Source organism: Theobroma cacao, chromosome 1 (genome assembly GCF_053813885.1).
Source record: "Theobroma cacao isolate CCN51 chromosome 1, ASM5381388v1, whole genome shotgun sequence".
In the NCBI taxonomy this organism is placed as follows: Eukaryota; Viridiplantae; Streptophyta; class Magnoliopsida; order Malvales; family Malvaceae; genus Theobroma; species Theobroma cacao.
The window spans coordinates 41,400,082-41,424,078 of record NC_142639.1 but is presented as its reverse complement, the minus strand read 5'-3'; the positions used below and the strand labels follow the sequence as shown (position 1 = coordinate 41,424,078).

Here is a 23,997-nt window from a genome sequence, read left to right as displayed (position 1 = left end):
ATCTCAAAATCATTTTGAGATCGTGATTGTTTTGTACAAAGAACTTAAATGATTTTATACAACTTTTTCTTAAAACAAGTGCCTTGAGAACAAGCTTTTGCTAAATAGTTTTAAGTTGTGAAATGTGGTTGTTATAGATTCATGCACTATTTCATTATGATGATATATATATATATATATATATATATATATATATATATATATATATATATATATGTATATTGTGCATGATAATTGACATTGTGTATGATGACTATAACCGTGTGTGTGCACGATGTAGGGAAATGCACATGCCGGTGATGATGACAGTGTGGGAGATGGATAATGATAATGGTCGTGTGCACGATGTGGGGGGATATACACGATGGCACTGATTGTGCACGATGTGGGGGGATGCACATGCTGGTGATGATGGCGGTGTGGGAGATGGATAAGGATAGTGTCCGTGTGCACGATGTGGGGGGATGTACATGATGGCACTGATTATACACGATGTGGGGGGATGCACTTGATGGCACCGACTATGTGCACGATGTGGGGGGATGTACCTGAGCCAGATGTGATTATACTGATATTGGTGTTTATAAATGCATTTATATATATACATCTATATTTATGAAATCAAAGTTCATGAGTATGGTATAAGGTTTTGCATACGTGAATCTTGCATGTTGAACATTGAAAGTTGCTAAGTATTGTCAAATTGGTGTTCATTGCAACAAGGAATTTGGCTGCAGCAAAATGGAATCTCGGTGCCGCCAAAAATTTTTGGTGGTGGTACAATACTGTCACTTTGACAGCGATTTTGACCACTTTTCGATTAGAACTGAGTAAAGTGGTAACAGTAAAGTCGTAGCCTTGCCTCTTAGCTTTCTAATCACCCAACAAGCATGTCAATTGGACCCATGTAGTGGAAGATATGCTTGAAAAACTGAACCATATACAAACCGAGAATGCCTTTTTTTGCAGTGAGAAACGTGCTGTCACATTGCTACCTTGCTCGGGTTCTGATATAATTTCCTCCACTCCCTTATCTTCATGATTGAGCATGGGTCTTTGAAATACTAAGAGTCCACTGATCAATGTCCAAAACAAGGGGGTTTGGGAAAAAAATTATACCAAATTGCATTGTTTTCAAAACAAGTGCATCACAATTTCCAAATTCTTCCTTATCAATTGCTTGTTCACCCACTGGGTTTATACTCACTATTTTCAACTTTATGTTTTCAAATTACGAGGTAGTTGGTAACTACGTCGAGGTGCCTTTACAGACTCGACTATTGGTAGGTGTCTCGACATTCAGTAGCTGTATGTTCGTCGAGTTTTTTCGCTGGACATTGAGTCTCCTTTTAACATGTATAGGCAAATTTGATGTTAATTATTAGAATACATACTATAGACAATGTATGTATATTTTAAACGAGTAGCGCCAATACGAGTTAGCAATGTCCATCACCATTTTGATCCAAAGTTATAAAATGTGACTTAGCAATATTTGATGGAGTAATGACCACGATAAATAGTAGGCTTGCTTGGGCTTAGTGGACTACGTCCATTGGGCCCATGAGCAGGTCATGGCCTGAAATTTGGATCGTGACACCGGTGTATCTAACGGTCTTCTTCATAAGTGCAATATGAAAGTTAGACGTTGGCTTCATTGTATCCTTGAGAGTATTCGTGTGATTCCCCTTTGCATACCGAGTAGTGGGGGTGAAATAAGTCTTAAGATATACGTCTATTTAAAAGGCTCATCTTGAAGCTAATTTTACCTATTCTTAAATACCGTATAAAAACCCTCAATACCACCAACAATATTAATGATGTTAAACCAGCAAAAGCTCTAGCTTTCCAGACATGTGAAGATCTTGAAAAGTCGGTTCTGTCAAAAAGCACTGAAAATGATTCAAATTCTCTTCTTGTTGCATCTCTCTGTATTCAAGATGTAAATGGTTCTCCTGCATGTCAACCACTGTTATCTGAACGATTCCGTTTCATCTTTTTTATGCCAATAATAAGCATATTTTTTTTGTTTGATTTTCCTTTACTTAGATGTCTATGCTTACTAGTATCATAATCAAACCTAATTCTTCCCAACATCATATGATCTTGAATAGACAAAAATATCACTTCATTAAATTATACTTGTTGTGTCAATCAGCACCAATAAAAATCGGCAAAATCAATAATGATACCCTACTCCGCTAGGTTTAATAAATTTAAAAATTTAACTCAAAACAAATCAAGATAATTAAGGGTCAACTCAATATTTTACGTAAAATTGTCAAAAAAAATATAATGTTAAAAGTATGTAAAGTAACTGGTTTCACATTTGTTGTCACTTGTTGCTTTACATTTGAGTCATCACTTTTTGAATTTGGTTTGTTAACAATTTTGATATACCTATTCGCATCAATTAATCATGCTTATAATAGAAATGTTACACCTCTGGTCCAACTTAACAAGCTTGATCAAAATACCTATTTGCACCTATCCAAGTTGCTAAGTCCTTGTCCATCCATTCATCCCTAACCTTTCCAAAAAGATAAACTAAAGCAACACTGTTTTCACTCCACTCTTCCATGATTACTGGCTTTAGTTTTGACCAGTTTTCTAATATTCCTTCTACAGTTAGTCCCTCTGCAACCTTGCAAATTGAACCACAGACTTTAGGTCCAGACAAATATCTGGAGCATCATGAAGATTTATTAACGACACAAACCCACGATAACCCCAACTTTCATTAGAGGAAGTGCATCGTAAAAAATGGAACGGAGTATCTACTGCTCATTAGTCATTCCCAAATGAAAATTAATGTTTGGATATTTACTAAACAAAAATAGCTTTGTCTGGAGTATGGCTCTATCTTGGGTAAGAAGTGAGCTGGCCGAATATCCCTTGCTTGATCTGACAATGCCACCTTAAATAGAGTAATTGCAAAGTTCTAGGAGAAACACTTGAAGTTGGATAAGAGGATAATTTCTGCTTGAACAGTTAAGGCATCATTCAACAGAAAGCCCTTTGACGCAATGCGGAGATTTTCCAGTGATTCGAAGTGAGAATAACCTGAACATTTGTTGGCTGTAAACCATGCCATACCTACAAAAAAAAAAATATCACTTGGGTTTTCAATTTTAACTGGTTTAAAACAAAGAAAAGTTAAAATCTATAAAGTAAGAAGTTCACCTGTGATTTTCTTGTAATTAGAACCGATTTGATCCATTAAACAAAGTTTGAATTTCACGTACAAACTCCTCCCCGAAGGAACATCCGACTGCTTATAAAAGCCTAGGTATAGAGAGAGTGCTGTACCCTTTGCCCTACCAGTTCCGTTGGGATAAACGCGTATTCGCCTATATCAAGTAACTAAAGATGATGACAATGGCAAAGCTTAACTAAAAAGAATGATGCACTAAAATTTTTAGTTCAATAGCCGATGCATTTGAATTCTTTCTTCTTCAAATAAAAAAAAAATGAAGAGCAAGTGGAATTAATTAAAAGGGTAATTTGAATTTTCCTCATCTAATTTTAAAAATTTTTCAATCTTGAAAGTTAATGCATTTGAATTCTTTGTCAAGCCGGTTTTCATGCCAATAGGAGTCTTAGACAATTACAGCTTAAGGCTTTCTTTGGCATATTGGATGTATGGCCAAATAAATCCATCTTTCAAAAAAAAAAAATACATACCATTTTAACTCCGCAACAGTTTGTAACCGAGAGTCGTATTTTTCCTCATCTAATTTTGAAAATTTTTCAATCTTGAAAGTAATAGGATTGCCATGAGGCTGGTTTATCAGAGACAGACACTCCAATTTTCGAGTCTGTTCAATTACAAAAACCTCTGCCCCAAATACGCAGGAATCATCAACCAGGTATCCGTTGGAAGGGTCATTGAAAGCCTCAAGGAAGAGTAATTGATCAAAGCCCCATTCTGTCTTCATCTGATGAAATCGCTTAACTGCCCCAGCATCTGTATACGCGTATGCAACAACAAGTAAAAGAGAAATGTGTGTTGATTTTTTCATCGAAACGTTTGAAAATAACTTGTTTTGATCAGTAGCAAAGCCGCACCTTCAATGGTCAAGTACTTGTCCCGAATCTGGTCAAAAACAAATAACCTGAAGCTAACATTTACTTCCCAAGCTGGAGGAAGTTTTTCTGTCTCTGCAATTTGCAAGTAAAGGGAGATGCAGTCACCCCCATTGCTTTTCTTATTTCCCTTTGGGTACAGTAACAACCTCCTGTTGAGATCATTTAGGGAAAAATCAGGGTTAAGTAGAACTGATCATATATCTTCACCGCAAAGAATGTACACACCATTTGTAACCTCCAGCTTCAAATACACCAGATTCAAATTTTTCTTCTAAACCTGTCTCAGCAAATATGGTGAAGGACTCTACTTTAAATGAGTAGTGAGCTGGAGGAAGATCTCTTATTACCCTTGTGATTCCTGTGAAACATAAAGCAAAATCATGTGAATGTTTGTCTCTCTTTAATTTTTATAATATAAAAAATTATATTACAATATAAATGTTTAATATGAAAAATAAATTTATAATATAAAAAATTCGAAGAACAGCAAGAGTGACAAATTCAAACCAGAGTGATTGGCCAGAGGAGCAGGGTTATTGGCAAAAGGAGCAGGAGGACTGTAGTAGTCTATTTCCTCCACCTTACCGGACCTATCCCTTGACGTTGAGGCCTTTGCTTGGCACCATGAAAGACTATTTGAAACTTTTCTAATAAATTTAGAGGTTGACATTGACATCAATTTAAGAAACTTTTGCTTGGCACCAGGAAAAGACTCTGAAACTTTTCTAATCGAAGATAGAAAAAATTTAGAGGTTGATATCGACAGCAATTAGAGAAACTTTTCTAACCAAAATGGAACCTCTAAGAAGAACCCTAATTCAATTTAAATGTTCAAGGATAAACATCAATTTTGTCATTATCTGTTTAGATTTTATGATAAAGTTAAGGCTAAAACTTGAAAGTAAATTGAAGTTGAGTATAACTTTACTTTAATCACAACTTTTTTTTGGATTAATTAAGATTAAGAGATTTAAAGCTTGTGAGAAAGTTAAAATACTTTTATAATTTTTATTATTTTATTTTCAATAAATTAATATGATAATGTTAAAATTTGTTTATATTTTTACTATTTTACTAATGGAATTTAATCAATCATTAGTCGAGGCTTATTTCGTCAAAAATAAAAATACGAAAACTTAATTGAAAAAAATAAAAAAATAAAAACTTATTTGAATATTTGTAAATAGTTTAGAGGCTTATTTGAGTGTTATGTCAAATATTAATATTTATCAATTACATAAAACATCCAAAAATCCATCAAATGATGATCATTGAAATATTTTTATTCTAATTATTAGTAAAATTTATTCAATTCATAAATAAAGAATTTAATTGCATTGAATAGTTTCATTAAAAAATATTTGTTAATTTTAATAATATTAAATAATTTAAATATTAATATTTTAAGTTAAAATTTTTTTAATTAAATATTAATATATTATTAAATTTTTTAATATTTTAAGTTAAATATTAATATTAATCAAATTTAATTTTTTTCTATTCTTTGAAAAATGTTTTACGCTTCCATTGACCCGTAAAATATTTTACATTTAAAATAATTTTTTTTGCAAATTTTACATTTGAAATCGGCATCTTCTATTAACAAGGTCAACTCAACGTTTTAATTGTCAGAACAAAAATACAGTCAAAGTAACTGGTTTCACATTTGTTGTCACTTGTTATGCTATCTTTTGCTTTACATTTGAGTCCAGTTGGGAAGCTAGACATCAAGTAAGTGGTTTGAGGAGGATAACTAAGCTGACACGCCGGAGCACAGCAGGGTGGTGCCTTACCGCACCGCATCACCTTTTGAATTTGGTTTGTTAACAATTTTGATATGCCTATTCGCATCAATTACTTGGTTTCATTGATCACTCTTATAATAGAAATGTTACACCTCTGGTCCAACTTAACAAGCTTGATCAAAATACCTATTTGAACCAATCCAAGTTGCCCAGTCGTTGTCCATCCATTCATCCCTAACCTTTCCAGAAAGATAAATTAAAGCATCATTCTTCCATGATTACTGGCTATAGTTTTGAGCAGTTTTCTAATATTCCTTCTGCAGTTAGTCCCTCTGCAACCTTGCAAATTGAACCACAGACTTCAGGTCCAGACAAATATCTGGAAACCCACAACAACCCCAACTTTCATCAGGGGAAGTGTATCCTAAAAAATGAAACAGAGTATATACTGCTCATTAGTCATTCCCAAATGAAAATTAATGTTTGGATATTTGCTAAACAAAAATAGCTATGTCTGGAGTACGGCTCTATCTTGGGTAAGAAGTGAGCTGGCCGAATATCCCTTGCTTGATCTGACAATGCCAGCTTAAATAGAGTAATTGCAAAGTTCTAGGAGAAACACTTGAAGTTGGATAGGAGGGTAATTTCTGCTTGAACGGTCAAGGCATCATTCAACAGAAAGCCCTTTGAAGCAATGCGGAGATTTTCCAGTGATTCGAAGTGAGAAAAACCGTACAATATGTTGGCTGGAGAAAATGATTTACCTGCAAACAGGAAATCAAAAAGGAATATCACTTGGGTTTCCAATTTTAACTAATTTAAAACAAAGAATATTTGAAACCTATATGAACAAGAAAGTAAGGAGTTCACCTGTGATTTCCTTGTGATTGGAACCGATTTGATCCATTAAACGCAGTTTGAATCTCATGTACAATCTCCTACCCGAAGGAAAATCCGACTGCTTAAAAGGGCCTTGGAATAGAGAGAGTGCTGTACCCTTTGCCGTTCCTCTTCCATTGGGATAAACGCGTAATCGCCTATATCATGTAACCAAAGAAGGGCCAAGATGATGACAATGGCAAAGCTTAACTTCGCAATTTCATGTTTACTTAATGTAAAAAGATCGATGAATGAGATTAAAAGTTGATACATACCATTTTAATCCCGCAACAGTTTGTAATCCAGAGTCATAATCCTAATATTCTTTATCTAATTTTGAAAAATTTTTAATCTCGAAAGTAATAGGATTGCCATGAGGCTGGTTTATTATAGAAACGCACTCCAATTTTCGGGTCTGTTCAATTACAAAAACCTCTGCCCCAAATACGCAGGAATCATCAACCAGGTATCCATTGGCAGGGTCATTGAAAGACTCAAGGGCAAGTAATTGATCAAAGCCCCATTCTGTCTTCATCTGATGAAATCGCTTAACTGCCCCAGCATCTGCATACGCGTATGCAACAATAAGTAAAAGAGAAATGTGCATTGATTTTTCGATCAAAACGTTTGAAAATAACTTGTTTTGATCAGTAGCAAAGCCACACCTTCAATGGTCAAGTACTTGTCCCGAATCTGGTCAAAAACAAATAACCTGAAGTTGACATTTGCTTCCCAAGCTGGAGGAAGTTTTTCTGTCTCTGCAATTTGCAAGTAAAGGGAGATGCAGTCACCCCCATTGCTTTTCTTATTTTCCTTTGGGTAGAGCAACAACCTCCTGTTGAGATCATTTAGAGAAAAATCAGGGTTAAGTCGAGTCGATCATATATCGTCACTGCAAAGAGTGTACACACCATTTGTAACCTCCAGCTTCAAATACACCAGATTCAAATTTTTCTTCTAAACCTGTCTCAGCAAATATGGTGAACGACTCTACTTTAAATGACGAGTGAGCTGGAGGAAGATCTCTTGTTACCCTTGTGATTCCTGGAAAACATAAAACAAAATTATAATATCATGTTCGTGAATGTTTGTCGCTCTTTAATTTTTATAATATAAATTTATATTATAATATTTAATATTTTTTAATATGAAAAATAAATTTATAATATAAAAAAGTAGAAGAACAGCAAGAGTGACAAATTCAAACCAGGGTTATTGGCGAAAGGAGCAGGATTATTGGCGAATGGAGCAGGAGGACGGTAGTAATCTATTTCTTCCCTCTTGCCGGACCTATCCCTTGACATTGATCCTGTACAGGAAAGACCATTGGAAACTTTTCTAATCGAACATAGAAAAAATTTAGAGGTTGACATTTTCGCTGGTCACCAGGAAAGACTATTTGAAACTTTTCTAATCCAAGATAGAAAAACTTTAGAGGTCGATATTGACTTCAAGTTAAAGAAACTTTTCCAACCAGGATGGAACCTCTAGGAAGAACCCTAATTCAATTTAAATGTTCAAGGATAAACATCAATTTTGTCATCATCTGTTTAGATTTTATGATCAAGTTAAGATTAAAACTTGTAAGTGTATAAATTGAAGTGGGGTATAACTCTACTTGAATCACAATTTTTTTTTGATTAATTAAGATTAAGAGGTTTAAAGCTTTTGTGAAGGTTAAAATACTTTTATAATTTTTATTGTTTTATTTTCAATAAATTAATATGATAATGTTAAAATTTGTTTAAATTATTTTCAAGTAAAATTGTGGCATGGTTTAATCAAATCACTAATTTTGATTCTTTAATTTAGTTATCTTAATTATTACATCAAAAAAATCATCAAAAAAATAATCTCATTTAAAAGAGATGATAATTAATTTAATATCACCTTGTTGACTCATGAATAAAAAAATTAATGATCTAAATTCAAAATAATTCTAAAGTCGAAACATTGATTTATCTTCCTAAAATTCAAGTTGATTTATATAAAAAAAAAAAGAAATCAAGCTGAGTAGTCCAATTTTGACTTTTTATTGAAAAAATCCAAGGTACTGTGAATAAATACAGTGTATGGTTTGATTTGTTGATGGCTGGGTTTGTAACTGAAACGACGTCGTTTAGCTTTGCAGCCGTCAATTAAGACCAAACGGACGGCTGGTTCGTCCTTTCCAAGCCAAGCAGCCTCATTTTATCTACGGACAAACATCAGCCGTCCAATTTTTAAATCGGACGGTTGTGATGTCACTTTTAGAACCCCTGGAGACGCGTGCCATCACCACCAATTGGCAGGTGACACCCAGCCTACTAGTTTCACGACACACTTTTGCTATCAACAGTTTCAAGGAAACTCTACTTAGTCGGTTAAATTGAAGTGCAAGCAGTAAAAAAAAAGGGTGAAATTAGTAAAATAAATTCTCCTTTTAAATAGGAGATCCTGGCGATCCAGTAAAACCCCTCTTGCGATTTGTGAGGAGAAACTTGAGGGAACGAATCGCGCTCTCTTTCAAGCTTTCCTCTCACAAAAACCCAAGCTTCCTTCTTTCCTCGAAGCTTTTAGCGTTCCTTGAAATCTATCGCTTATTTCTTCTCCCTGCAAACCCTAGCTGGTGAGTATCTTAATTTTGCGATTTGTGGTTTAACTGCTTTGGATCGTTCATGTTTCTGCTTTTCTATGATCTATAATGTTGTTTAGAATTAGAACGAAATTTGTTTAAAGTTGATTGCTTTTAATCTGTTTGGAGTTAGGGTTTTTATTTTTGTTGGTCAATTGAGATTGTTTCTCTTTTTAGTTTAAATTTCTTTGACTGTTTCAAGTGGTGAATTTATTCGTTTCTATTACTTAAAACAGATAACTTATAATCATGTTTGGGCGTGTTCCAAAGAAGAGTGATAACACCAAGTATTATGAAGTACTTGGGGTTTCAAAAACTGCAAGTCAAGATGAATTGAAGAAGGCTTATAGGAAGGCTGCTATCAAGAACCATCCTGATAAAGGTGGAGATCCCGAAAAGGTAAAGATAACTATCATGTGCTGTAATTGTAGTTAAAACTGTGCCAAAATTGTATCTGGTTTGACATATTTTTGGTCCATAGTTTTGGATATTTTATTAAAGGTGGAGATCCAGTTAAAACTGTGCTGTAATTGTAAGATATCGTTTGACATATTTTTGGATATTTTATGAAATAGAGAGTGTTTGTTAAAACTGTGCTGCAATTTGCAGTAGAAATTCTCATGCAAATTAGAAGACACTAACACTATCTTCTTATACTGCTTCTCAGTTTAAGGAATTGGCTCAAGCTTATGAAGTTCTTAGCGATCCTGAGAAGAGAGAAATATATGACCAATATGGTGAAGATGCTCTTAAAGAGGGAATGGGAGGAGGTGCTTCTTCTCATAACCCATTTGACATATTTGAATCATTTTTTGGTGGTGGAGCCTTTGGTGGTAAGAGATTAGTTTGTTATCCATTTTTGTACTTCCTCTTTTGGAAAGTTCTGTAGCAATTTTTAATAACATGTCTTTTCAACATTTAGGTGGTGGTAGCTCAAGAGGAAGAAGGCAAAAGCGAGGTGAAGATGTTGTGCATAGTCTAAAAGTTTCTTTGGAAGACTTGTACAATGGGACAACAAAGAAACTCTCTCTTTCCAGGAATGCTCTATGCAGCAAATGTAAAGGGTCTGTCTTCCATCGCAGAAACTTTTTACTGTTAACTGGAGTCTCTTTGAGTTTGGATATGTGGTGCTTTGAGCCAAATGTTTTCTTTTGAGTATTTAGTCAATAGCTTGTTGTCTATGAGTCTATCTTGCAAGTTGTTCATCTTCCCTCCTTCCTTGTTCTCCTATATCCTAGTCTGTGAAGAACCTTGTGTGATGACCTTTTGTTCACCTGCATTTTGAAAATTTTCAGGAAAGGTTCAAAGAGTGGAGCCTCTTCTAGATGTTATGGTTGTCAGGGTACAGGAATGAAAGTTACAACTCGTCAGATTGGCCTGGGGATGATCCAACAGATGCAGCATGTCTGTCCTGAATGCCGAGGCTCAGGTATTTGAATTTAACCTGCTTTGTCTTGGGCTGGGTACACATTCGATGTACAGATTTCTGAACACGGATTTCATCTCCTTCCTTGCAGGTGAAGTGATCAGTGAGAGAGATAGATGCCCACAGTGCAAAGGAAACAAGGTTACTCAGGAAAAGAAGGTGCTTGAAGTACATATTGAGAAAGGAATGCAAAATGGCCAGAAAATTACATTTGAAGGACAAGCTGATGAAGCTGTAAGTTAAATACGTTTTCTCTTGTATGTGGCATTTTTTTAATATTTCTATCTTGACCAAGTGCTTTTCATCATTTGCAGCCAGATACAATTACTGGAGACATTGTTTTTCTTTTGCAACTGAAGAAACACCCTAAATTTGAACGGAAATTCGATGACCTCTATGTTGAACACAACCTCAGTTTGACAGAGGCTCTGTGTGGGTATCAGTTTGCCCTAACTCACCTTGATGGCAGGCAGCTTCTAATTAAATCAAACCCTGGGGAGGTCATTAAGCCTGGTAATTTCCTTTGCATATTTATTTATTAAACTACTTTTCCAAGTTGACGTCCAATCACTCATCTCCTCTCCCCTGCTTGAAAATGCAGGTCAATACAAGGCTATCAATGATGAGGGTATGCCCCATCATCAAAGACCTTTCATGAAGGGCAGGCTATTCATCCATTTCAATGTTGATTTCCCAGAATCTGGGGTTTTTTCACCTGAGCAATGCCGTACGTTAGAGACTATATTGCCCATGAGGTCTAGTAAACACTTGACAGACATGGAGGTTGATGACTGTGAAGAGACTACTTTGCATGATGTCAACATTGAGGAGGAAATGAGGCGGAAGGAACAACAGCAGCATAGGCACCATGAAGCTTATGATGAAGATGATGATGAGCCATCAATGCCAAGAGTGCAGTGTGCCCAACAATAAGAAATACAAGCATTCAATGTTTTTCCCTAGTAGCGAAGTTATTGTATGTGGGTGTGTCTGCGTATTCAATTAGCCAGTTGTCCTCTATTTTGGTTTTTGATACTTATCCGTTTCAGAATTTTGTGTTATTTTATCACGCAGTTTGTTCACAACCTTCAACAATTAATTTACGTTCAGATGCTATATTTGAGAATAGTATAAGTTTAGTAGATTCATTTTGGTTTCTTGGAATGCTACAGCCGATGGTTCAACCTTGGTGAGATTAGTCATACCTGAAAGATACGACCTGATTCATCGACTCCCTCACAAGTGATCAATCCACAGATCTCTGAAGTATCAATCATTTATACCTTGTATAACCGTTGATAGCTCAGTCTTGGTTTAAATGCAGCAGGTTCTGGATTACGAGAAGTGCTCAATCATGAAATAAGGGTTCGGCCTTTTCACTTCTATTTGAATTTTTTTTTTTCTTATGCAACCCTTCAAAAGCTAATCTATGTTTGGATGCAATACATGTGGCTGATTTGAATGCTTTGCTTCAAATAATTCAACCCCAGTTTGACGATTCATACCTGAAATCGAGTTTGGGTGAGACACTGTTCAATGTATTGCGACTAACAAAGATGGAGCACGGGGAATGAAAACTCCTTTAGGTTAATATATCAACTTCATAAATCCATCAAAACCAACTTCCTGAACTTAGCAAAGGTGACTCTTGGTAGCTCTAACTATACTAGCATAAACATATGCTTCAGCAACTTAGCAAAGGTGGCTCTAGGTAGCTCTAACCATACTGGCATAAGCATATGCTTCTCAATGGCAACTGGGAGTGAGCAACCATGCAACCGACCGGAACCAATGTCAGTAGTCACAACCGGCTCAGTTTTTTGATGCCGATTGTTGTGTCGCTTTTGGTTGTGTAATTTTTAATTTTTATAGATTTGTAGTATACACAATTTATTAATTTATATTGTACTTCTCGCATTTAAATTAATTGCATTGCATAAATTACTAAATTGCATTACATATTATGTACAATTTATGAAAATCTTTTTTTCTTATTTTTTTCATTTTATTTAATATTTTCATTAACTAATTTAATATATGGTATTTATTGCTTCTTTAAAAAACATAAATTATTGATTTTGCATTCTTATAAATATATAATATGGTGTTTTTTTATTAAAAAAATTATATAATGTTTAATTATATAATTAAAAAAATCATATGAATTAGATTACTTATTTAAATAACAAGGGCTTGATTTCAAATATAAAAATGAATTTGACATAAATTTAAGCCTTAACCCAATACAAATCTTTTCATGATTTTATCATATTTTGGCCATTTAAGCCCAAGCCCACTGCAATCTTCAACCGATCGACACCGAGATCGATTTTGGCAATAACAAAAAATACGCTAGAAGGAGGGCTCGAACCTCCGACCTTATGGTTAACAGCCATACGCTCTAACCAACTGAGCTATTCCAGCTTGTTAATATAATTAAAGCCGTTATTTGTTTCAATGTGAATAACACAAATTATTAGATTCCGACGGCCCAACCATGCATCATGTCATGTGATACTATGATGCTTAAGTGAATAACAATTCTATGTTGTTAGCCTCTACACATCTGCTTATATGATTATGTAATAATAAAGATTGAAAAGAAATAAAAAAACAAAAAGGAAAAGCTAGAGGAAACTATTATGTCTTTTTAGTTTAGGTTTAGGTTCCTTGGTTTATTTTTTCTTTCTTTGAATATAGGGGAAAATGTATATTGACGAAAGTTATTTTTAAAGACTACAAAATTAAAAAATATAAATTAAATGTCGACTTATATACCTGCCGTGGTAAGAAATGACTATTTAATCATTTTTCTATGGTAAAAAAGGATCGAGACTTTACTCTAATCAACCCTTTGATGATTAAAAATTAATTTCCTGTTAAGAGAATAGAAAGAGAAAATAGCCAAAAGAGAATAGTGATGGTGTAAAAATGAAGGGTCCCTTCAATATAAAAACAAAGTTCCTATGACCAATTATATACTGCCCTTAATAATAACAAGTCACTTATCATCAAGTAAATGTATAAAATATCTACAATCTGTCTTCATAAAAAAAGTTTGGTCAAAAGACTCTCTGGATATCATATTAGCTTTTATGTGTTCATGTATTTCGAAAAGTAAACTCTGAAACACGTGATTAATTTTATGTTGAGTGGAATTCCCTTTTTGAAGCACAACTAACTGTAAGCCATGCTGATTATGACCAATTATTCACAATTTTTTAACAAAGATAATTCCCATACCTTTCACTTGGAAGATTAAAGGAAATATTCTTTGTTTGTCAGGTCTTATATTTCAATCATAAAGTGGTAATTTATGATATATTTAATTTAGATTTGACTTATATTAAGATTTTTAGAATTGAGTGATCGACATCAACAAAAACATCATGAAAAAAAAATCAAGTCAAGTGTTTCAAAAAAGTAAACAGGTTCTTTCAACTTAATATTAAATAGGTAAAGAGATTTTAAAAAGTTTATAAGTGTTGACGTTATATTTCTTGTCAAGTTAATTTTTAAAAAAAAAGGATAATAACTCTACGAGGAATCTCATTTTCTATAACTGATTATATGTATCTAGAAGTCCGCTTTGGTCTTCTTTGTTCACATTAAATTTTATTAAATTTTCGTCAGTCTCCTTAATTATGAAAGGTTGAATTGCCCCAGGGGCCAGATGCAAGAGTTATTTGATAATGAATTTAATTAAGTGGGAAAGGAGTTAGACAATCTTTTCTGATGACAAGAACGAAAGTTGTATCAAATAATTTAATGTACCAATTTTGCAGAAGAAAAAGAAAAAGCTTCTTGTGAAGATTGAGGCAGGAGATTCATATAGAGGGAAATGATTTATTATAAAGAAGGGGAGCAAGTTGCTGTAGATAATCTCATCCATGTCAATCCAGAGTGTTAGAAGCTTGATGGCTTAACTTCCATCTAATCCCATTTAATTACAACTAACGATGAAGAGAAAACTTCTTGTGAAATATCCCATTACTAGCAAATCCCAATTAGCATGCATGCTCTTTGGTTCTTAAATTGATTAGACTCCGATTAGGTTAATGGCAGTTATGCTGATCAATTTGGGTGGTTTGGATTAGACAATGTAGGGCAGGGACTTATCTGATCATTATTGTGCCATAAATTGTCCTTTTATTTGAATATAATGGATCATGATTCACGATTTAATCCACTTTTTTTGTACCAGAATATCACTTTGTTCATATAGCTTTTGGATTTTCATGAGAATTAAAACACTACGAAATAATTATTCTGAGGATTTTTTTTTTTTGGAAAAGATTATGATGGGTTTTTGTTGAATTTTTAAATTTTTGCAACATTATCTTGATGGAACTATCGTGGTTGAGAATCAAATGAAAAAGAATATAACTATAAATTTGTAATTAAATATTTTATGTAGTCCCCACTGTCACTATCCAACATATAACTCAATGCATTTATAAACTTTTTTCTAGTCAAATATGTAATTCCTAATTATGGAAAGTGTGATAGTTAAAAGGAAATAGAGTGCAAAATATTGAGCTAGGCGGCAATTATCTGGAGGGATGGCTCCAAATGTTAGCTGTTAATGTGAACCTTTTTAAAGAAAATACTGGGTACCAAATCTGGATGATCTCTCTGGACAGAATTGTTGTCCGTACCCTTCCCAATGGCAGTTCCAAGAAGGATCTACTGATCAGTTTGGGACAAGGTTAAGCCTGAATTTTTCATCCCTGGTGCAATGAGACAAGAAAACACCTCGCTCACAGATCAGAATCTTGGCAAGGAAAACATGGGACTGTTGCACGAGTGACTGATGATGAAGTTAGCTTGATGGGGTAAGGATCTGGACCCTTAAAAAAACAATTATCACTTATGGAAAGTAGCCAAAGGTTTGTAAAGTCATTTCATGGGTGGTCTACGTGCACTAGTTCCGGAGCTATTAGGATTTTCATTATTGCATTCTAGACCTGTTGCGTACGATAAGGTGGGGCAATTGATCCATTAAGACAAGGCTTCCCTACAAAGCTTACTATGTTGTTTTGTTTCTCTTGTCGTTTTGGCCAGCGCGCTGTATGATTAATTCAGACAAAGCAAATGCAATGATGGAAAAGAAATGTATTGTAGTATAGTAAGAGTGATAAGTTTGGGTTGAAAGAAGCGAGGGAGATAGAATTTCATGTTTGAAAGGTGAAGAGTTAAAAATAATATTTATAAAATATTTAGAATAGAAATTCAATGTTTGATAAAAATATAAAGCAACTTACATGAAAAAAATTCATATGATAATTATTTAAAAGAATCAATCTTAATAATTTACTTACAGAAATTAACAAGTATAATCATATATAATTTAATAATGATAATAATCTCAATTTTTAGATAAACTTAATAATAAATAAAAATTCACATATATAATAACAAAAATCTAAATGGGAAGTAATCTCCTAAAAAATATTAAGATTATCCATAAACAATTCAATGAGGAAGCAATTTCTTAAAATTAATCACAAAATTTAAATACAATATCAATAAACAATGTAATGAGAAAGCAATTTCAAATAAAAAACTTAATTATTCACAAGAATTTGAGTAAAAAAGACACAAAAAATTTAAACGAAAGCAATCAGGCAATCTCTAAATAAATAAAGATGTTTAATCAAATCTTTATTTTGTTACTTTCAACAAAAAATACTAAGACGATAAATCCTAAATCAAAATCACAAATAGAAATTATTAAATAAAAAATTAAAAGTTAAATATATTAAAAATAAAATAAGTAAATAAATCAAACTTATCAATTATTATGATATGAAAATTGAATTATTGATTAGAGGTTTTCTGAGAATGCTAGTAAGTAAAAAAAAATAAAAAATAATTTTTTTTATTTCTACACTATTTGTTAAAAAGAAAAGAGAAAAAGAGGTAATGGTTGTTAAGTTTTGGAGAAGTGAGATTTGGAAATAATTCTATTGCAATAGATTTTATTTTAATCTTACTAAAATTAATTATTGAAATAATTGTTGTGGATATCTCACCAAATAAAAAATTATTATTGAGATAAAATTATAAAATTTTTAAAAAATAAAAATATGTTAGAAAAATTTTTAAAGTTTTGTAAAGGGTGAAATTATAAAATTTCAAAAAAATATAAAATTAAATTATAAAAAATGTAAAATTGTTTTTTTCTGGGGGGAAGGGGGTGCAGGGGAGGCGGGGGGCCCCTACTAGCTCCCTCTCCCCTCCGCCTCTGGTTGAAAGAGACCTGCTTGTGGTTTAAGTCATAATGGTCTCTTTTGTGTGTAAAAGGGTAGAAAATGAAAATGAATGGTGGGGGATTCTACAGTTCGACCAGGAAAGCTTAGTCTCCTCAAGCACTATGACTCGAGCTGGAAAGTTTTGTTTACTTATCAGCTACTCTTGCAATTGATTACATCAAGCATGCCCTCGTAGATATTGGTACTTTCTACCACTCAAGCAAGCAGTGAATTTAGGGTAGAGAAATGGAAAATGGATGTCCAATGATTGAAAACCTTGGTCCTGAAAACTTGTTAACATTTCATTTTTCACATATTGATTAATATGTAGAACGAACAAGACAAAACAGGAGGACGATCAACATGAAGCATCGCATTCGCAAGACAGTCGAGGACCCTATTCCTAGTGAGAAGAATATGCGCACAGTCCCAATCATCTTCTCTCTCTCTCTCTCTCAATACAGGTTGTAATTTTGAAGGGAAGTTAAAAGGAAAATGAAAAGGAAAGGAAAGTTTATTGCGTAGTTGACCTGTTGGTTAATAGGAAATCTGGAATCAGAGCCACAGAGAGGCTTGCTGGGAGGACCCACTGACATGTGCCTCATGTGTCTGACTCTGATGAATAGTTATCAGAAAAATGTATATCCCCGTTCTTGCTTTTGTCCTATCCTCCCTTCTAAACCTTCTTCAAATGAAGATTAGTGTTAGATTTTAGTAATAATAATCAAATACGTCACAATGTTTAACTAAGTGTTTTTATTTGTAGATTATATAAATTAGTAGTAATAAAGCAAAATGGGAATTGGTTACTATTTATACATGTGTGCTTGGGTTGCATCAGATGCCCTCTTTCCTTCCTAACAGAACCCACATGCTTGCTTTCTATGGCTGCTTGAAAGCAGTTTGACAATCTGTTTATGCTTACAGTTACAGACATATATATTTTATGCAGATCCTATCACATTAGTAAGATTTCCATTGGCCAATTGATTTAATTAAGCCGTTTTCTAAACAATCGGGATTTTTCTGTGTTGTGTTCAATGAACTCAACGGAAGAGAAACGGACCCTCTGAAATAAACAAATGAAATTGATAGATAGGTAGGTTTAAGTGTGAAACTAGTGACAAAGCTATGGCAGATAGGCCAGGTCAGGGTTAAGACATGGTTGGGTGAGATGACATATCAATAAGAGCTACCCCAAAGGGTCGGGTACTTTGGTCTTTGTGATTGACTAATTGTGGGTAGTGATATTTCTTAAACATACTTCAATTAAAGAACAGGAAAAGTTTGGGGGGAAACAAAAGTAAAAAAGAAAGAAAAAAAAAAAGAAAAAGAAAGGAAAAGAAAAGCATCCATGTGAAATTCAAGGGACTTCCTGAGGGCCCTAAGACAACATTCATGTGGAGTACACTGTGCATGGTTTCAGTGAGCGCATGATCTGGCCTACCATTTTCTCAAACAACAAAATAAGATGAAAGATCGGAAATGTTTCAAGTTTTCCATATGCAGCAGTAGGAAATTGTTTATTACCAATACATTAGGTAGAGAAATTTTCAAGCCTGAATTCACTATAGTAGAAATTGACATGAGAACAGAAACCCAAAGATGATCTCTCCAACTCCAAGCACACATTTATTCAATGTGCCGCGAGGGTAACAAATTAGCTGAACTGTAATTGCTTTATGCCATGGACCCAGGCTTCTTTAATTCTTTTTCTTTATGATTATGTATTTTTTTTTAAACCAGAATTCATGGAAGAATCATATAAGCCCCCTACACCAATATGTTACATGCCAATCACTCAAAATTCTTCTATACCTACAACTAGGACTCTAGCTGTCATGGAAAGAGATATCAACATTGAGAATGATGCTCATCATAACAACTCGCTTAGCTCCTCTTCCGTCATCTCTACCACCGTGACCTCCTCCTCTACATCCACTTCCTCTTCCACTTCTTCCTCCTCCACGACATTCTCGGGTTCGGGTTCCAATAAAAGCAAGAAAACTTCAAAAAACAGTGTAGCTCCTAAAGGGTCAAAGAGAGCTGGAGATTTGGAAAATGATAGTGCGAGCAACAAGAAAAGACACAGGAGTTGTGATGATGATGATGGCAGCAAGCATCCGACGTACCGTGGAGTACGAATGCGAAGCTGGGGCAAATGGGTGTCTGAAATCCGAGAACCAAGGAAGAAATCAAGAATATGGCTTGGAACATATCCTACCGCTGAGATGGCTGCTCGAGCCCATGATGTAGCCGCACTGGCCATCAAAGGCCGGTCGGCTTACCTTAATTTCCCTGAATTGGCGAAGGAACTTCCTAGGCCTGCCAGTACGTCTCCCAAGGACATCCAAGCTGCCGCTTCGCAAGCAGCTGCCTCAACATTTCTCAAGACAAGGCGATGCAACATTGAAGCCGAGGCCGAAGCTGAGGCTGAAGTTGGACCAAGCCAAGAAGAACTTACTGTTTCACATTTGTCGCAAACTTCAGCCTCAGACAACGTACAAGAATCATCAAGTTCACCCTCCATCGATGACGACGATACCTTGTTTGATCTGCCTGATCTCATGATTGATGCCACGGATCGAAGCGATGGATTTTGCTCTTATTCTTCAACATGGCAAATATGTGCAGTCGACGCTGGGTTCCGGCTTGAGGAGCCATTCTCCTGGGAGTACTACTAGCTATAGGAAAGAGAGATCAGTTTCAGTACATGGAATCTTTTTCATGGTCAAGAGCTCTAACTTTCAAAATTCTTCATCTGTCCACACAATAATCCCACTGCATTCCCTGAGCAGCAGAAAACCCAATCAGGAAAACTCGCTTCTGAATTCGGTGGTTTCTTTTCTACTTTGGTTCAGAGAGTTACAAATTAATGGCAGTGGCAACGTTCTCAGATTGTCTACAATCTCCACTGTAAAATATGAGCACCAGAGATATATAAACAATAAATGGCGAGTTTCTTCTTTGTTGAGTGTAATTCGTGTTAACCATACTTCACTCCAACTTTTGTTTTTGTGTTTTTGCTTAGCAAAAACAAGAAATTGTTCTTTACTTTTTCTACCTAAAGGTTCACGTGAATTTAATTCAGTGCCATTAACTCTAAAAAGCTAGCTAGTAGCCACCTTGCTATATTTAGATACCTCATTTCAATGGAACTTTATACTCAATAGACTCTAAGTAATTACCATGGGAAAAAAGGAGAAGAAAGAGATACCCTTCTATATCTATGGGGTCAGAAAAAAAAAGAAAAGACCCAAAGGATGAAATCCATCATATGGTGAATGATTAATTTCATTTCAAAAGTTCTTTCTCTCGAAGGACTTGGTGATCTGCAGTGCCCAAAATTGATGGTGATGGAGGAATAGTTCTGCTTTTGCCTAACAGCACTTTTCCTACCATCATTTGGCAAAAGGAAGACTAACAGAGATTCCCAAAGCTGTGTGGACAACACATGTACGAGAACCCGAACAAGGTGACAGCATAATCTAACTAAAGTTATTTCCCAAGTTCAAAAAAGAAAATTATCCTTCATTTTTTGCCAAACACTGTTATGTGGCAAACTATAGGGGCCCCTGCCCCCAATAAATTTGGTTCCAAGGCCACTGTTTCTTAGTGCCAAGTGACATCACCATCATTATCTCCTCATTTTTCTATTTCCCATCATAAACTTAGCCACACCTCTCGTAGCCATTGGCCAGAGAATTCAGAAAGAGACAATGTATATGGTAATGCAAAGTCCATATATATTAAGAGACCCACAAGTACCTAATCATTTGAGTTAAATTTTTGTCTTAAGGAGGAATTATTGGGGAACTTGGTTTTGGGTTTCCATTATCTGTACTAACCTTCAAAGAATGCAACGAAGGAAAAGACAAGGATAAGATGTTAACCATCTTGGAATCTTACGACTATCGAGGGGGAGAATTATTAGCTTGCTAATAATGTAGCATTTTTCTTAAGTCGCCCAAAGACCCTAATTTAATCATTTGAAAGGGACACTGGAGACGTTTCAGACTCATAAAACCAAAAACAAATGTAGGTAAGTTTCTTTTTAACTACATTAATATAGAAAAGTTTCATCCCTAATATCTCCTATCACACCAATTTTTTTCTTTTTAATGGCATATGTACATGTTGTGAGAGTTTGGACATTATGTTATAATGGTTTCTTTGATTTTCAATCAGCTCCTAGACAAGGGTAATTTTAACATCTTTTCAATGGTAAAAAAACCTTTTAAGGGTAACAAAATAAAGGGTTTCACACGTAATCTCCAACTTCATTAGGGATAGTTCGATTTCCAAACAAACTTTTAGAATAATCAAATTACGAATTTTGTAAAAAGTAAGTTGAGAAACAAACTCGAAAGTAAAGAAAGAACTCTTATTTACATTATTAGAATCGTAATTAAAAAAAATCTAGAACAATGGCTGCTCAATATAATTATTAGGCATGACTAAGGAAAGGTTGAAAAGATATATACAAAACAAAATAATTGTCAATTAAACGATGATCTTGCACATCTTATACTATACTACAAAAGAAAATGTCACACGTTTGAATTTCTCTTCCAGAACTTATTATAAAATTAACTTTCAAAAAAAACTTATTATAAACCAGAAAAAAAAAATTGGTTGGGACATCAATTTGGTAGCTCAGGCTAGCTCTCTATTTTGCAATATCTTATGATCGATCTTTAGGCCTAGAAAGCGAAATGACCAGTATAAATCAAATCTTAAATCTTGTAGGAGAGATGTCATGTAGGAGAAAGGAAAAAACATTCTCATCTTTGAGATATTTTAAGGTTGATGAAGGCAAGCAATATTTTTCAATTATTATGATATCGAATAAGATATCGATGTTGCATGAAATATAATTAGATTATTTTATTGATTAAATGATTGATTCATAATCTTTATCATCTTAAATCACAAATATTTTGTACCAGTATTGTTCTTCTTTGGCCGCCTTCTTTGGACCAGATAGGTTGGCACCATCATAGTATATAGTTAGTAACATGTTATGTCACCACGAAATCTAGGTGATTCACTTTAAGTCGGGATCTGCCATAGCAGTTTGTCCTGAAAATGATAAGAATGAAACATGGAACATGAGGGGAAAATGACAGGAAGAATCTAATGATAAGAGAGTTATGGATTTGATCTCACAAATATGAATAATTAATTATAATGATTAGGGTCTAATTGAGATGGTAAACTTAGGTCGGGGGTACAAACTATAAATGGGATACAAGTGGAAGAAAAAGGCAAAGAATCCAACCTGATTTTTCTTTTCCAAGTTGGAAAGGATAGTGCATCAAATTCGTTTTCCGTAAAATCATGAGATACTTATGCTTTTGATGTAATGTTCCCCTTTTCCTAGCATATATGTGAGAGAGAGAGAGAGAGAGAGAGAGAAGCTTTATATATCATATTAATTAATTAAAGATTAATGCTGACTAGCACGAGGATTTTTTTTCTCTTGTTTATGGAATTCATCATGGAAACTCACATGCATACCCAATGAAGCTCGATTTAGCATTGTTTACAGGAATTTTGGTCTCTGATTTTGCTTGCAAATCTTTATATCAACCAACGTTCTAGATCTTGGCACCCTTTTGATAAATAAGCAAGCATATATTATATTCATACAAAATGGGATTACGTATAATGTACCATCACCTCATTCCTATGTTCGACTATTTTGTTTTATTAAACCAAATATTATATTTAATATCATAAACGATATATAAATTTGATGAACAAATTGATTATATTGCACTAATAACAATATCAAAAATTTTCACAGAAACAAAAAAAACACTAGTCATGCTACACCATATGGTTGACATTAACTTACTAGCAAATCTAAATATCATTTGTATTTTCAAGATCATATATAATAGTATTTGATGGATTCAGTTATGATCTTATATAAATTTACATATGTAATGTTGCATCGAGTTTACAGTTGGATCATCCGTGATAACAGATTCAAAATCGAAATTTACGTAACAAATTGTCAACTAATATACATGAAATACGTCTTTTAAAAAGAAATAAACAAATTTTCTTTTTTTTTCCTACTTTTTTATTTATATTTCTTGGGCAATTTTTTGAGTGAAAAGTGATATATAGCACTACTCTTAGTAAATAGATGGAACAGAACTAATCTTTCCTACTCATGAGGCATTCACACACCATGGAGACTCGTAAGCTACTAATATACATTTGCTGGTCCAAAGTAACAGATGCAACACGTGTTTGTGTCCGTCTGTTTAACGTTTAAGAGAGAAAAGAGAAAGCATGTGCATGAACTGAAATGACAGAGTGGAATAACAAGATTGACATGGATGGGCCAGAAACTCAGTTTCTTTCTTTGCATCCAAAGTGAAAAGAAACAAACATAACATTTTTTTTGTCATGAAGGCTGTTCATCTCATGCTGCATGCAGAAAGATATGACCAGGGGCTACCCTTTTACGAGGCCACCGGGTATCCTCTTTTCATTTTGTTTGTTCTTTTGTAGAAAGCAAAAAAGAGACTTACAAGAATCCAATGTGTTTTTCTTAGTGTAATGCATATGGTAGAAGCATTTTGTCTTGGTGAGATGAGAGTAAACGAAACGTGCTAATTCTGCTTAAAACAAGTAGTATCAGAAAGTAAAGCCAAATATAGACCTGATAGTCCTATAAATCAACCAATTGTGTCAACTCAAATCACAATTTCGATGGGGGTTTCTAGGGGTCCGGAGAGGCATGATTCTGCCGAGTCGGACCGTTTGGATGCAAACAGTTGGTGGATGATTGGGTCTACAAGAAAATTCTATTGCTTCCTTTTGGGAGACACGTACTCAAATATTTTGACTTTCTCCAGGATTTCTCTCGGATGAGGAATGGAGACTGGTACAACAATTTTCGTCAGGCTTTTAAACACCCACCAACTCATCGACATTATTAGAAAATCGTTGAGCAAATTTTCTCCAAAACAT

General features: G+C 34.3%; 2 protein-coding genes, 1 non-coding gene and 1 pseudogene across 4 annotated transcripts; 2 read left to right on the top strand and 2 right to left on the bottom strand.

The window, feature by feature from the left end:
- Positions 1-2,725: 2,725 nt before the first annotated feature.
- On the bottom strand, positions 2,726-8,017 carry LOC18614414 (uncharacterized; annotated as a pseudogene). Its single transcript, XR_016024166.1, has 12 exons — positions 7,921-8,017; positions 7,625-7,757; positions 7,379-7,548; positions 6,989-7,277; positions 6,705-6,871; positions 6,457-6,598; positions 4,597-4,736; positions 4,325-4,447; positions 4,069-4,278; positions 3,685-3,967; positions 3,184-3,350; positions 2,726-3,096 (listed from the first exon to the last, which is right to left on the bottom strand). The product of XR_016024166.1 is annotated as an uncharacterized LOC18614414 (transcript).
- A 1,071-nt stretch (positions 8,018-9,088) lies between these two features.
- On the top strand, positions 9,089-11,901 carry LOC18614412 (dnaJ protein homolog). Its single transcript, XM_007052171.3, has 8 exons — positions 9,089-9,321; positions 9,564-9,726; positions 9,995-10,160; positions 10,250-10,391; positions 10,623-10,756; positions 10,845-10,987; positions 11,068-11,266; positions 11,355-11,901. The coding sequence occupies exons 2-8, from the start codon at positions 9,577-9,579 to the stop codon at positions 11,684-11,686; spliced, it is 1,266 nt and encodes a 421-aa protein (XP_007052233.1). The 5' UTR covers positions 9,089-9,321; positions 9,564-9,576; the 3' UTR covers positions 11,687-11,901.
- Positions 11,902-13,103: 1,202 nt separating this feature from the next.
- On the bottom strand, positions 13,104-13,177 carry TRNAN-GUU (transfer RNA asparagine (anticodon GUU)). Its single transcript has one exon. It is a non-coding gene; the product is annotated as a tRNA-Asn (tRNA).
- Positions 13,178-18,815: 5,638 nt separating this feature from the next.
- Positions 18,816-19,987, top strand: LOC18614411 (Integrase-type DNA-binding superfamily protein). Its single transcript, XM_018115231.2, has one exon. The coding sequence runs from the start codon at positions 18,849-18,851 to the stop codon at positions 19,689-19,691; it is 843 nt and encodes a 280-aa protein (XP_017970720.2). The 5' UTR covers positions 18,816-18,848; the 3' UTR covers positions 19,692-19,987.
- Positions 19,988-23,997: the final 4,010 nt, after the last annotated feature.

Coding starts and splice junctions, on each gene's coding strand:
- LOC18614412 (XM_007052171.3), top strand. CDS start 9,577: ATGTTTGGGCGTGTTCCAAAGAAGAGTGATAACACCAAGTATTATGAA. Junction 9,727..9,994: donor AAGGTGGAGATCCCGAAAAG/GTAAAGATAACT, acceptor ACTGCTTCTCAG/TTTAAGGAATTGGCTCAAGC. Junction 10,988..11,067: donor AAGGACAAGCTGATGAAGCT/GTAAGTTAAATA, acceptor CATCATTTGCAG/CCAGATACAATTACTGGAGA.
- LOC18614411 (XM_018115231.2), top strand. CDS start 18,849: ATGGAAAGAGATATCAACATTGAGAATGATGCTCATCATAACAACTCG.